General features: G+C 40.3%; 1 protein-coding gene across 1 annotated transcript in view; it reads right to left on the minus strand.

The window, feature by feature from the left end:
• The window catches only part of ARHGEF26 (Rho guanine nucleotide exchange factor 26), a 61,203-nt gene that overhangs the window by 11,852 nt on the left and 34,625 nt on the right, over nt 1-14,726 (minus strand). Inside the window, exons 7-9 of the mRNA XM_082319369.1 lie at nt 14,396-14,470; nt 12,540-12,629; nt 5,200-5,354 (exon numbers count right to left, since the gene is read on the minus strand). Coding sequence (XP_082175495.1) covers nt 5,200-5,354; nt 12,540-12,629; nt 14,396-14,470 — 320 coding nt within the window. The remainder of the gene's footprint in view (nt 1-5,199; nt 5,355-12,539; nt 12,630-14,395; nt 14,471-14,726) is intronic.

Below are 14,726 nucleotides of genomic sequence, written 5' to 3' on the forward strand. Positions count from 1 at the left end.
AGTTCAGTGTCTTAGTCTAGGCAATCCCTGCTTAGCCAAGGGCAGAACTAGAAAAAACAGCTAGGGGTGCTGCTATAGTTATTTGGGAATCTTGCGTCTGAAAAAGAAATGCAGTCTATGCATTTGCATAACGAATAATAAATGCATTCCTTAGGAATTAATCAACAGAGAGAAACCTCTCCAAATCCTTCCTATTTCTTATCTCCATTCAACAAAATAGTCTGATTTGAAACTACCAGGCAGTCCTCATCTTTCTACCTCCTGTGCCCTCTCTGAGGCCCACAAACGCTCCTCCTGCCAAACAGATAATGAAATAGGCTGATAAAGGTGACAGTGCTGGAGTGAGCAGTTGTACGTAAAGGGAAACTTAATCCGCTCAGCCAGGCAGCGGAGTAATAGGAAGGACATTTAACATATTCTTTAAAATTCATGTAATCAGGTAATGCAAACATGCCAACATTCGTTTTCAGTTTAAAACTGAACTTTTTTGCTAAACTTTTATTTAGATTCAGAACACGAAACAACAGGACTGTTCTGTACCCCTATGGAGGGAACGCATGCGAATTTGGGAGGCACTTTTATGAAGACCAAATATCTATTGATGCAGTATCGTCTGTTCTCGGCCACCTACGCTTTAACGGAAAGCACATGGTCAGTCTCCCTATTTCCTTTACTCCTTCCAGCTGCGCTACTCTCAAACCCTTGGTGCTCCACAGAAGTTGCTTTGCATTCGTGCTTGCCTTTAGTTACAAAATCACCCCGGTGTCTTGAGAAAAACCATGGTTTTGCAAGCAGCTGTGAAGAGGTACCGTTCCCGAGTAGCAGTGAACCTTTGGGTGATTTCCAGTGCATGAAGTCCAGCTGCATTCCACTGTCAAGGTATCTCGGGAGCTGACAAGCCATAGAGCCGTTAAGGCAGACAGGATTCCAGTGGGATCCTTAGGGGATTACGGAAAACGGAATATTCAATAAATGTACACTCATTCAAAAACATAAGCCTCACTGGAGTTCACCTGAAATCTTCTAAAAGCACTCAGGATGTAACCGGTGGATTTTCTGAATAGCTGGATAAGGCAGCTATTTAGTTGTATATAGCAAAACTTTATGAATTCTGGAGTTCTCCTGAACTCTGCGGAGCACAGAGCTAGCTCATAGGCAGCTTTGAGCATTAGTAACTAAAATGTGTAACTGGATCTTCAGGGTCCCAGGAGGGCATGCGGAATAAAAGGAGGCATCTAACTTCGGCAGAGTTCAAAGCTAGCTGCGTCCTGTTTTTAGCAGGATATCGTTACAGCGTACACCTCCAAGCCCGCAAAAGGTACCACAGAAATCGCCGCCTCTGTAGCCTGGTCCTGTCCTCTCCTCCCCTCGGGCAGTTGTAAAGTGTCCGCTACAGAAGCTCGACCACGCCTGGCAACGGACAGACTCCTACCTAAACCCCGTAGTGATGCTCATCAGCTGTGCAGGAGAGGTACGGGGGATACTTACACCCATACTTGTGCTTTAGAAGAGGGAGAAAACTGCAAACTCATTAGGAAGGAAATACATACAAATATAAAAGTAGTATCTGTATTTAAACTAAGTACTCTATATCTTAATAAAGCACTGATTTCATCATACTTTGTGGAAATTGAAATAGTTTCTTCACTAGCCCAAGAGAAAGCTAATCTCCCAAGCACGACGCAAGTAGCAACAACTGCACTGTAGTGCAGGTGAATCGTGAGGCAGCTGGAAAGAACAACTCTAAACAGCTGAACTGTACTGTGTGTTACTCCTGATGCCAGAGTCCTACCTTCACAATCCAACATCAGCATAAGCTACTGGTTTACTGGTCCCTGTAGCGGATGTCATGGCCAAAATGGCGGCAATTCACAGTACAGCAAGGAGGTAAATAAAAGAAAGAACAAAAGCCAGAAAAGGAGCAAAAAGAGAATGGGGTTAGGGAATGAAACAAAAGGGTAAAACACTACCACAAGGCTGAATGAACAATACATGAAATATTGAGGTTACTTGAAAGTCAGTCTATGTTTTTTCTAAATGACATTAAAAAAAAAAAAATCGGATTCTGTCTACACAGCAGAAGGGGCTACAAGAAAGGACTACTGAACAGGAAAAAAGTTCCCAATAAACTAAAAGCTGAGCAGTGGGGAAATGCAGATTTTGATTCTTCTCCAAAATCTTGTGTAGAACGACACACATCACAAGTTCACGTGTCCGTTTCTGGCCTAATCCCAATGCCCAGCCTTGAGTATTATTCAGTAGCCATTTGCCTTACTTCTTCAAAGGGCAAGCGTGATGAAGCAACTGACTACCCTGCTGCTTTACAGCACACAAGTCAGAGCCTAAATGATGACCAAGGTATACAGAACACACACAGAAATGGACTGTCCAGTAGCTGACGTGGAAAGCCTCTGAAATATTTCATAGGGGCATGAGGTATAGCTACACAGCGTCCATTAAAAAGGAAGGTATTTTGGTAGCTAAATTCCATTTAACCTACTTAATGGACAAGAGAAGACAGTTAAACCTTGCAATTTCAATCAGGAGGTAAACCTGTAGCTGAGGAAGATTATGATGAATAAAGTATCATTAAAATTAAAACAGAAGAACTCTGGAGCATGCCTGAGTATACACCAACACAAGACCTCCCTTTATCTTTTTTTATAGCTAAAATACAGCAGTTCTCATTATAAGAAGTATTCTGGAACGCTTGCTCACTCAGTATTTAAAATGCAGTTCGTCCAGCGATGATTCTGGCATTTGGAAAGGGCCCCTGAAATGAGGCTGTGGGCAGTGACGTACGCCGTATCTGGCCGGACTAGAATTACCCACAGCCATCAACGTGGCTTCTCTGACCGCTACCAGCAAGCCCGGCCTTTAGGAAGCCAGGACGGAGCCATTCCCGGCTGTGTGTGCGAGGTTCTACATCTATGGCAAACTGCTGGCGGGACAGCTGGAGATTAACTTTTGGGTAACAATTAAACAGCATGACGGGAGCACTAAGTAATTAGTATTTTTAGCACAGTAGTGAGGAGTGATTTTTTTGTGCAATTTTAAGAATCTTCTGAAATGCAACTGCTCAAGTAAAAATACAAACATTTAAACCCAACTGGCAACAAATATTTCTGTCCACTGCTGTGGTGTCCATGGTAACGCTGTGGGTGGGGGAACAGATCACCAAAACCCCAGATATTATTAATAAGCTTATCCACTTGGGCAAAGTACATGCTTCACGCTCAAGAGTATCTGGAAGGCTCGCAGAAATCAGTCCTTTTCAATTCCATCCGTTTGCTTAGGGGGTCTTGGGAGAGTGACTATGGGAATCTGGTCATAACATGAAGGGTTCTTTAATTTTGGCTTCTGGGCCCATTTAGGACATTTCAATTCCCACAGCTGGAAGCTGTTATAAATCAAAAGCCCCAAAGTCTGGATAAGAGATGTTGCTACAAAAATCTGTTTTATAATCTGGACAACAAGCCATCACATAGGAAACCAATAAACAATGTAACAACACAGATAATAGATTTTTCACTGTTTTCCCAACTCAAACATTTACTTAGCTACCAACACAATAATACGTTAAGAGTAGTCCCATGAGAAAAGAAAGGCACTGTGTAAAGAAGTGCGATACAACTCTGATGTGCTGCCAGCGAGCCAGTGATTCAACAAGGGACTTTACAGAAACATTTCAGCACAAGCTTTGATAAACACTGAATCTCAGAAACATTTCACATCAGTAAGAGAGCTGGGGAGAAATCTATTAACTTTTCTTCCCATCTTTATTAAAAAAAAAAAAAAAAAAAAAAAAAAAAACAACCTTTCACTTAAATATTTTTCCCCTCCATTTTCATTCAGCTTTCTCTTTGCTTAAATATTAGCATTTTCTTCTCGGATTTGGTATCATACCTCATTCCTCATCATTTCTCATTTAAATTATGAATTTGAAGTTTCACAAAAGGCTTTCTTTTAAAAATATCTGGTATGTGGCTTAACTACCCAACCCAGATGCAAAATAATTGTTCTTCAAAACAGACTTTAGTCTCGGGAATAAGGTTTACCTATCAAGTATTATCTAATTGCAACAGCAGAGGATGTAAATTCCATTCCATTCCATTCAATTATTGTAAATCTCCCCTCAAATCTAGTGATAAAAATTTAAATGGAGACTGCTAGAAGCGGTCTCCCATACAACATTCCCAAAAACAGTCCAACTGGCAAAGAGTGGAGGGGGAATGAAAATTAACGTTTCTTTATCCTTCCAAAACTTCTCCCTTTGCTAAGGCATCAAGAATGAACTTTTTAATTTGTCTCACAATTTGGAATTTCAATTGCATTTGCCAAAAATATATCCTGTTAAACAAGTGGTTACTTGTCATTTCAAAACACAGTCTGCTTGAGCAGTATTAGAAACTCAAGTATCTACATAATTCATTTACTCTCTCAGACACAGAATCATAGAATTGTCAAGGTTGGAAAAGACCCTTAAGATCATCGAGTCCAACCATTAACCCAGCACTGCCAAGTCCACCACTAAACCATGTCCCTGAGCACCACATCTACCCGTCCTTTAAATACCTCCAGGGATGGGGACTCAACCACTTCCCTGGGCAGCCTGTGCCAGTGCCTGACCACCCTTTTGGTGAAGAAGTTTTCCTAATATCCAACCTAAACCTCCCCTGGTGCAGCTTGAGGCCATCTCCCCTCGTCCTATCGCTTGTTACTTGGGAGAAGAGACTGACCCCCACCTCGCTACAGCCTCCTTTCAGGTAGCTGTAGAGAGCAATAAGGTCTCCCCTCAGCCTCCTCTTCTCCAGGCTAAACAACCCCAGCTCCCTCAGCCGCTCCTCATAAGGCATGGCATATTAAAACATATAAATGGCTTCACAAATGTTTACTGGACTTAAAACATGTTTAGTCCATATCTGCTCCTGTTTTAGGCTGCAACCATACCAGGTCCACTTACTTCTCTTTGAATCTCCTTCATTCTTTCCAACAAGCAAGTGGCTAGAAAATACGTAAAAATGCTGTGGATGCAATCAAGTTTGCCGCTCCAAAGCCAGAAAGCTTCGGTTTTCATTTCCCCTCGGGTGAGGCGCACACAAGTCACGACAGTTTTAAAAGACAACAGTAACTCTGCTGTTCTCGCTGTGATTCAAGGAGTTGAACACCAAGGCAATTTTATATTGGTGAAGCTCTTACCTCTTCTTCTTGGTGATAATGAGGACGTCGTTAAAGAGGAAGAAGTACACCTGCTGCTTAGAGGTTCTCTTAGAAAAAAGTCCAGTGTCTTCTACGTATGCTGTTAATTCACCCCTTTTCACTAACCATCGTGAAGAAGAAACCAATGGAAATGGCTACAAAGCAAGAAAACAACATTTTAATCCTTCCAAAGTAGAGATTTTTAAAAAACAGGTAACAGAGTATTACATATTTGGGGAAAAAAAATGCTTGAATAAACTCAAAGCTCAGAGATTGTGAGTACCAGCACAAAACAGAGGTTATCAACCTTTAAGGTATCTTCATCGTTCATCTAATACACAAGCAATAGCCTGCAAATACTTGAAAAATCACTCATGCACATGACCTAATTGCTCATCTAAGATAAAAATGAACAGACTTGATTGGTTATACTTGGGATGGAACAGACTATGTGAGATCTCCTAAGGAAATTAAAATAAAAATACTGTCTTCTAGGAATATATAAGTTTTTGGAGAGCAAGCAATCATTCTTTAAGCCCATATGGACATTGGATTTTCCTCTAGGTACCTCACAGCTTTTCTAAACAGTTGGAAAGAGCAGCTTCAGCTTCTCATCTCAAACATGAGGGCTACTGCACACCGCATTTCATCACACCCCTAAGGCCAGTTAAAATGATGCTGTGCCTTCTTTCCGGTGGTGTGTTCTGTACCACGCACAGAATTGAAAAAATGTAAAATTCTTTAACAGAGGAATACACTGTACAACCCACTTTGAAATATTCTGTGAGTATACAAAAACAGACTTAAAGAGATGACGGAGACAGCATACAAGATGAGATTGGTCCTAATGCAGTACTGAACATCATTATCGAGATGTTCAGAGTCTGCAGACCTTTTTTCTGTGAAAAAGCAAAGTACGTGAGGAATGCCAGAAGGCTTACCAATCAAATGTGGTAAAATCCATTTTCTACTCTGTAAGTAAACTCAAGTTCCAACACAGCTCTGTGAAAGAATGTGTAAAGCAGTATACGATATGTAGGGTTTGAATTAGTCGTCCATTTTAATGCCAAAACAATGTATTTTGCTCATGACATCAGAAATTCACCAGCGGTTTGAGACACATCTGAAATTTTTAGAAGACGTCTCTTTAGGTATCCCCTTATGGAAGGCCATATTAATAAATCACTGTCCTTCCTCAGGATGAACTTCAGCTTTTTTTTTTCCCCCTTGTCTTCCATTTGTCAGGAAAGGTGACTGTTATATTTGACCACAATTGCTTTGTGACTTGCTACCGCAGCTGAAGGGGACGGGCAAGTCTGACTGCTCCAGGCACACTGCTGTAACAAGGCGCGGACTTGAGCCCGTTAGAGCACCCTCAGACCAGACATGACAACTCACTGAGCGTATGCCACTGGTTCCAGGACAAGTCAGTCAGGTTTGTGTGAACCTTCCACGAGGTACAGGTAGAATCATTCTTCCAAGGTGACTACCACACCAAACCACTTACATTTTTCCCTTGATAGCAGGAAGGAAAGTTTTCCAAGTACTTGCTATTCTCATTAGGAGCTCTTGAATACAGTGATCTGTCCACTGTCATAGCTTTATCTAAGGGGGATAATTAAGGGTACTATAGCTCCTCTTTATCTAGTTGATGAAGTTGAACTCTAAGTGTTCTGTGGAGCAGGATCTCCATTTCCCTCTAGGGCGAGGACCAACACCTGCAACAGCTGAAGCAAGCCGAAGAGGATCACAGCTGCCTAATGTGAAGACCAGGCTTTATTAATCCAGATTATTCCCAACTGTGGGAGAAAGAGACACCACAGAAGGACCTTTTGTCTCTGGGCCACGGACACGAAGGGAGATGTGAGACTGCACGTCCTGGTCATACAGAGAACAGATCATCTCTGAAGCTGTACCATGACATACGGTGCCAGAAGGACAAAGGTCCATTGCAGTGCTGGCAGCTGTCCCACTGACCAGGATTCCTCAGTCAATGACCTCACTGACTGTTGCTAGCACTGAACTGAGCAGAGCTGCTATGTGGAATCATTTCTTCAGCGGCACACAGCCGACAGGTTCTTTCTGCTAGCCTGCGCTGTCACTCGGCAATATTCTGAGCAAAGATACTGACCTCCTCCGCTGGTTTCACCCCTCACTGGCATGACCTGGTTGGGTCCTCACTTGAATACTTGAAGATGCTTTTGTCTCCATGCACCTTTGGGTATTGACCACATGCAGCAGAGCATCTGAAGGTGTCTGGTACCTTCCCCTGGTACCAAAAAGGATTAGGTTCAGTGGGTAACTTCTGTGAGCGAAGCCTGAGCTGTGCACCCTGTACCTTACGGGTTCTCCAGCAGCAGCTACACGATACCGCTGGAAAAGAAGAGGCATCCACTTTGCCCACGCTTACGAATGTTTGTACCTAAGACCTGCTGCAGTAAATGGGTGCTTACTGCTAAATTTTATGGAATTTAATTTTTCTTTGTCCCAAGGAAAATAATCAAATTTTTCTTTCTACTTTAAATGTAACTGGCTTTCTGCTTATCAAACTTCCCTACTTGCTTTGCTGCTGTTCAAATTAGTTATTGGTCTTGCATGATTAGACAAATGAAGATAACTGCTTTTTCTCCCTTTCACATGCTAGTAAAAAAAAAAAAAAAAAAAAAAAAAAAAAAATTCTTCATTCAGCTTGCCAGCTGTCGTCTTCATTCTGCATGGGTTGTCTTTTTATATCTTTTAATCATTTTAGCTGCTCTTTACTGAACTAATTGCAACTTGCCTACACTTGCCCCATAGTACTATGCCAAAATCAAAATACAGTGCTTTGACTGTGATCTTGCTGTTGGAAGAACAAAATACGAACTCCCTAATTTTACATGCAGCCACCCCCGTGTTTTTGAATTTTGAGGTATGATTTTACAGTGACTCTGAAGTGGCACATGACGGAACAGTTATTCCAAAGATGCTTTTTTGGCACCAGGCTGTACCACAGAACTCTCTTCCCCATACTTTCCATTAGGAGGTAGTGTACTAATGGCAGATGAAGGTTGCTCAAAATTGCGAAATGTAGCAGCTCTCTGGAACTACTGCACATTGTTACAAGTTAAAGAAGCCTTTTTACCTCGCCTCAGACTGATTTATGGCCCAATATACGCAGAACAAGCAGGAATGAATATCCACCCTCACCTGGTACTTGAACACAGACATCCACGGAACAAAAACCTTTGCTATACTGTAGACCTGCATTAGGGACCTTTCAAAACCTGTATTCTTTCGAAGTGACTACTGATAAATAACGCATTTCATTTGTCTGCTACGATTCCTAGTATTTTTGCATTCATGCTACCAAGATAGTATTAATGTATTGACTCTTGATGAAATTCCCTTCGGACATTTCTTCCCAATTAATCTAAGCTCACATATTCTGTTTTGATTTACATGACTTTTTTGCAGGTTTCTGGTTTTGCATTACCCATTAGTTTATTAAATGCATTTTCTACTGCATTCTCGAGTTTGGAAATGCAGAATTTTATTTCAAATCTATATTTCATAAATAGATTTTTATCCAAGTCTCCATCAGTGAATCAGAGTAAATCAGTCTGGTTACAAATCACTGTAACTTCAAGTTCATTAACTGACACTGTCACTCATCTCAGATCTTAGGCTAACTTAGACTTCTATCAATCCAACTTTATTACTTTCTCCTAGGACTGTATCATCTCATTTTTCCTACGGACAGTCATTTTATGAAAGACACATCATTAAACCTCACAGGTTACGAAAGCCCAGTTTAGCTCAGTACTTAAGATACAACACTCCCAGAGGAACTCCCAAGCTTCATCACTGAAATCAAAGAAAGTTTTATATCGACATTCAGCTTTAAAAAATTTGGCTTACTTCCAGTCAAAACTCTGCTGGTTCAGTACCATAAAGTAACATGAAAATCAATTTGTAAACAAATGGCTCGTACGCTTCCTGAAGCGCAGTAATGGTTCCACGTGACAGTACAGGAATGTGAAACATCGGGCCATACCCTAACGGTCACAACGCCACACTTTTTGTGACTACAAAATTGAAAGACTTCGGACTAGATGGTCCTTCAACACGGAAGTCACAAACAAGTTTGTTCCATGAACAGAAAAGCCTGTTTGCAGAAAAAAAAACCCACAACCTTTCTGGTGCTAAAGATGAAAAATTGAAGAATAAAAACTTCCAAATCTTAACTAAAAATTAAATTCCACAGATTAGCCATGTACAAAAGTGACATATTTGAGTAGCTTCTCTGGTACTCCCATGAAATGTCCTACAGTTAAATCTAACAATATAATAAAGTTAAAGAAAAATCCCAAAACACTCTATGAGGTTGAGCAAGAACAGAAATAGTTTACCTAATTATAATGGTTATAAAACAGAATTATAGCACCACGATGATTGTTTTACAGACAAAAAGTACTTTAAAAATTTCTGTGTGAGGACGAACTAAAAATTCCTCTAATCTGTGCTCCAAGTGAGTTCATTACATTTTCCTAATTGACTATATTCCAGAGGCAGCTTTTTACTTTCATATTCATTCTTCCTTAATTGCCAAAAGGGTACATCATGTATACCATCTCCCTTCTATACAAAACATGCTGTCAGAACTTAAAATGTATTGAAACTTGGCCAAAGCAGCCTTTTATACGCCAGCTGGCAAGCTCTCAAACCACAGATAAGGTCTAAACCACTAAGTGCTTATATTTAAGATGCACAAAGGAAAAAAACCACTTCCATAAAAATGACAGAAAAACAAAATACATAGAGTTGCTATTACTCCCATGAAAGCAGTGAGAGCTGCTAGTTGCAGCATGTACGGGGAAGAATTATACAGGGCCTCCCGCATCCGCAAAGTTGGGATCAATAGCGTGCACCCTCTCCCATGGTAGGAGACTATAAACCATTTAAGCACTTAAACACTGTTAGGTACTTCTGTAGATTTGAAAACTATGATAAAACCGCAAAGCAGATCGCCCAAGGGCTTCAGACTATCCAAAATGCTGTTTTAGACTATCCAAAGACTTGAGACTATTATCCACCGTTGTTACCTAATGTAGCAATGTCACTTGTTAAGAGATGGTTTCTTTATTATTGTTGTTGTAAGTAAATATTTTTATTATTCTCTAAGCTTGAAAATAAAAATACTTCAGACAAGTTGAGAAACACCTTTTTAGAGACAGCATTTCCTCAAAGACTGACCAAGATCCTTTAAAGAACTGTGGTTTTAAAAACATGAATCTCTACTTACTACATGTATGATAATAACAAAAATCTTCTCACAAAAGATTACTCATTATGTAACGATATGAGACATTACTTATAGAAATGGTATTTTAACAAACACTGAATAGAAAAAAGTAAATATACTTGAAGAAATATCTTGAAAGTACAATAAAACCCCTACTATGACTATGTCTGCTATTTTTTCCTACTGAAAAGACTGATTGTAGAGAATTATTTTTTTTAATAACAGCCTAATTGTATTTTCAGTACTAGAAAGGAAAAAATTTGGAATATCTCCATATCCTAAGAGTCTGTAAACTTATTTGAAGGTTAACAGCACCTATACTAGCAAAACAAAAACTTGGGATTAATAAAGTGAACTGTATTAATAAAGGTGTAGTTTAGCTTAAGTAATGTCACCTACGCTGAAGTCTGCCGTTGCACAGCTTGCTATTCCAGGCAGGTACCACACCACTTTGGTTGCACATCCGATGCTGCCAAATGTGCTGTCGTAGGCCAAGTTGGGTAACTCCTGCCTGCAGGTGTGGCCTAGGAGCCGACGCGCCCAGCTATGGGGACAGCCAGCTGGGCCGATGCATTTCACACCGCTGCCGCCCGGAATCCTGCAGCGTGTGGCACTCTCCAATGTCATCCTGCTCTCAGTCACCTCCCACAAAAAGGAGGACTCCTCAAACCGACAGTTTTTACAGCAGCCTATGAGAATCTTGCAGAAATAGACCATAATTCCAAGAAACACATCCTAAGGTGACTGGAAATAGGCCTGTGTTTTTTTTATTTCCTGCTGCTGTAAATCAGGATAGTCAAATACTATTAGGATCCTTCCCTGGAGTAAAAGTATTTCCTCAGGCGTAGTTTTCCTGTCATGTACATGAGAACACCTCATCATCAAGCAGCAGTAGTCGGCCTCTCTCCTGATGGCAAAATCTTCACAGCAACTTACTTTGTCTTTCCAGCAAAGAATACTCAATTCAATATATATTAAAAAACCATTTTGCTATAACATAACCCTTCTACTTAAAATGAAAATACTTGAAAAAAGTTTTCATTTTTATCCTGCCATAATAGATTGTTCTTTTGCAAGAATTAGTGTGTGATATGAAGATGCTATTAAAGTTCCACTATTTACTGTATCAAACAATTACAAATACTAATTCACTCTTGAAAGAAACACAGTTTTGCTGTGTTTTAGAGATCTAAGCAAAACTTCAGAACTATCTACAGCTCACAGAAAAGAGTCAATTCAGGTGTGATCAAATTTATCAGAACTTGTTTACACACCGTCACACAACATGCTCAAGTGAAACAGAACTGCTTCACAAGGCAATACCTCCCCCAAAAACATTTCTTTAAACCATCCAACAAGTTCCCACACTATAAGAGACTTCAGCAGATTCATTAATTGATGTACCAAGTATCCCGTACAATGACATAGCCTCCATTTGCAGTGGTGAACTGCAACGATTCTTGTACAGTTAGAAATGATGCTGTGCATTCTTCCGCTTTTGTTTTATGTGAGGAGGGAAGAGAGAAAAAAGCAATTCAAAATCTGACAAGCCTTGAGGAAATGAATGACGAGAAGGATGGACACAGAGGCAGAGCAATGTGTGATTCTGTGTGAACTGTGACATCATGCACATTGTTACGAATTACATAAAACAGCCTAAGATTGTGCCATGACTGATATTATCAGGTACTGTCGCTCCAACAGGGACAGGGTTTCATCCACAAAGGCAAACCCAGAGTCTGGACATACCTCATTCTTCAGTGATAAATGCTAATTTATTCTTTTTAAAAACATATATCCTGATACTCTCTTTCCCTGAAAAACCTCAACCTGAAGCTTAACCTGCTGGGTTAGATGTGACAGTCCTCAGGTACTCTGAGCTTCCAGGGCTTCAGCTACCCCAGGATATGAACTAGTCTTCCTTGACTGAAAAGTCACGTCGATATGACAGCCTACACTAATTTACCTTGTTTGTGTTGGCAATGAACCTATCACAACATAACATGTACTCAAAGCTACTCATATGTTCCATGATTTATGGTCAGAAATATCATCGTACCTTGATTTTAAATTCCAGTTGGGAGTTAATTGTGTACATCATTTCTGTCCTTTCCATTTTCCGAGCACCTTCGTTGCATAAACGCACCAGCTAGAAACGAGACATTTATTGAACAGGTTTAATGTACTCAAGACTTGCAATAAACTGTTGTTACTTTATAAAATGAACTTCTGAGGAAGCGTAAAATTTACAAAGGAACCGACATTTCCACGCTGGGTCACAGAGGTAATGTTTTCAAGACCAGACTGAATGCAGCCCTGAGTGACCCAGTCTGACTTGACAGCTGATTCTGCTTTGAGGCTGGACTACATCACCTCCTGAGAGCCCCCTCAACCTGAATTATCCTATCATACTATGAACATTATTTATTCCTCAGGGGACTCCAGATGGTACAAACGTTCAGCCAGAAGTTCTGACTGAGAAGGGTTACAGCTCTCTGATCCAAGTTAATGATCAGCTCCAAAATAAACAACCTTCCAGAGCGACACATCAGTGCGACCTGCTGCCATGTCTACCACGCACACCCAACCCATTCGCAGAATGAAGTCCCATCACAAACGTTACAGTACCGTCTTGTTAAACTAAGGCAAACAGTATCCTAGAAAAAGTTCCGTTGCAGCTGACCTTTAGAATGCAATTTTAAAGCATGCTACAGTTTTAGTGAAGCCTGCACATGGGGGTGGGGAGCACATAAAAACAGGGGGGCAAAGACAGAAAGGCATGAAAATGCATTCCTCTTAACCCCGCGACATCATGCAGGGATTTCCCAACTGCCAACGGCCCTTTTCTCCTGTTACCATCGAACACTTTACACACCATATACTGTTCCTACAGAAAACCCCAGTTGTGTTGGCAGCAGTACAGTGTTGCCGAATTTAGGATATTTTCCTATGTAATAAACAGACAGCAATTTAGGCATAAAAACGATCCCTAGTGGCCTTCCTTAAAAAAAACCAATCCTTCAGTATCCTCCAATATTCTTCCTGTTTGCATTATTTATGCATGGAAAACACAAATTTTTCCCTTAAAGCAGACAAGAATGTTCAAGGCCCAAGGTAATGTCTAGTCCCAATGTGCAGAGGAAAAAAAATATTTTTTAATAAAGAATGCCCAGTACTTCACATTTCACAACAGTCCATGATGCACTACAGTTTCTGAAATTCTGAGATCTTGGAGGCAAAAAATAGCCAGTCCTGAGATCCTTAGATTTTCTTTTCATACCATAATGCTCTGTTTTAAAGAGTTGTCTATTTCCAGAATATAAACGTATTAAACAGATGCATTAGAATTTCCCACCAATTTAAAAAAAAAAATTGCTAGTATGATTGCTCAGGTTCAAATGGAAGGAACCAGAATTTAATATACAACTAAGTGCTGTTGAAATTTACAATCTATGCATGGAAATGGACTTGTGCTCTTCTTCGACCATCGATTCTTGGGAAAAAAGCATGACTCCAGGAGAAGAGAACAACTTTGAACAACTGACAGAAGGTGATCTGGCTAACTTACAAGAAAAGCAGAAAGAATGCTTAGGTTTGCTTAGAAGATTCAGACTTTCTTTTCTCTACTGTCAGGACAGTGTTTTGGCTTTTTTTAGATGTATGGTCCACCATATGGCTTTCTGTTGGAATGACTGGCAGCAAACAGAATAAACTCGTGCAACTACACAATGAAACAGGTGAACAAAATGAGTTGTAAACATGAAAATTAGTTCTCAGGTGACTAACAAAAACCAAAAGCAGCCACTTCTCACGGTGGATTTTTGAAATGACAAAAGCATGCAGTGCAATTTAGGAAGGAAAACAGTCAAAGCAGAAAAAATTCTGCATCCATATTGAACTTCTAAAAGAACATACCTTGCTCACTTCTTTCAGAGCTTGCTTGCAATTCTCGTATTTTGGTGAATCCTTAGGAGTTTTCTGACAAATCGTCTGAAATAAAAGGTCAGTTACTTCAGAGGGCTAAGAAGCACGGATTGTAACAAATACAGAATTTTACGTACATATTAATTGAAATCAAAGAAGTGAAGTCACAGCTGTGGACTGGGATAAATGAGAGAACACTAGATCACTTCTTCGGAGTGCTTCGCAACACTAAGGAATGCCTCCCTTGAAAGCTTTTTGGAGCAAAGTGATGTTTTGGACCTCTCGGCCAACCTCCATCCATGGCAACCCGGTGGAAGAGGCA

The sequence above is a fragment of the Platalea leucorodia genome (genome assembly GCF_965183815.1).
Source record: "Platalea leucorodia genome assembly, chromosome: 8".
NCBI classification, from domain to species: Eukaryota; Metazoa; Chordata; class Aves; order Pelecaniformes; family Threskiornithidae; genus Platalea; species Platalea leucorodia.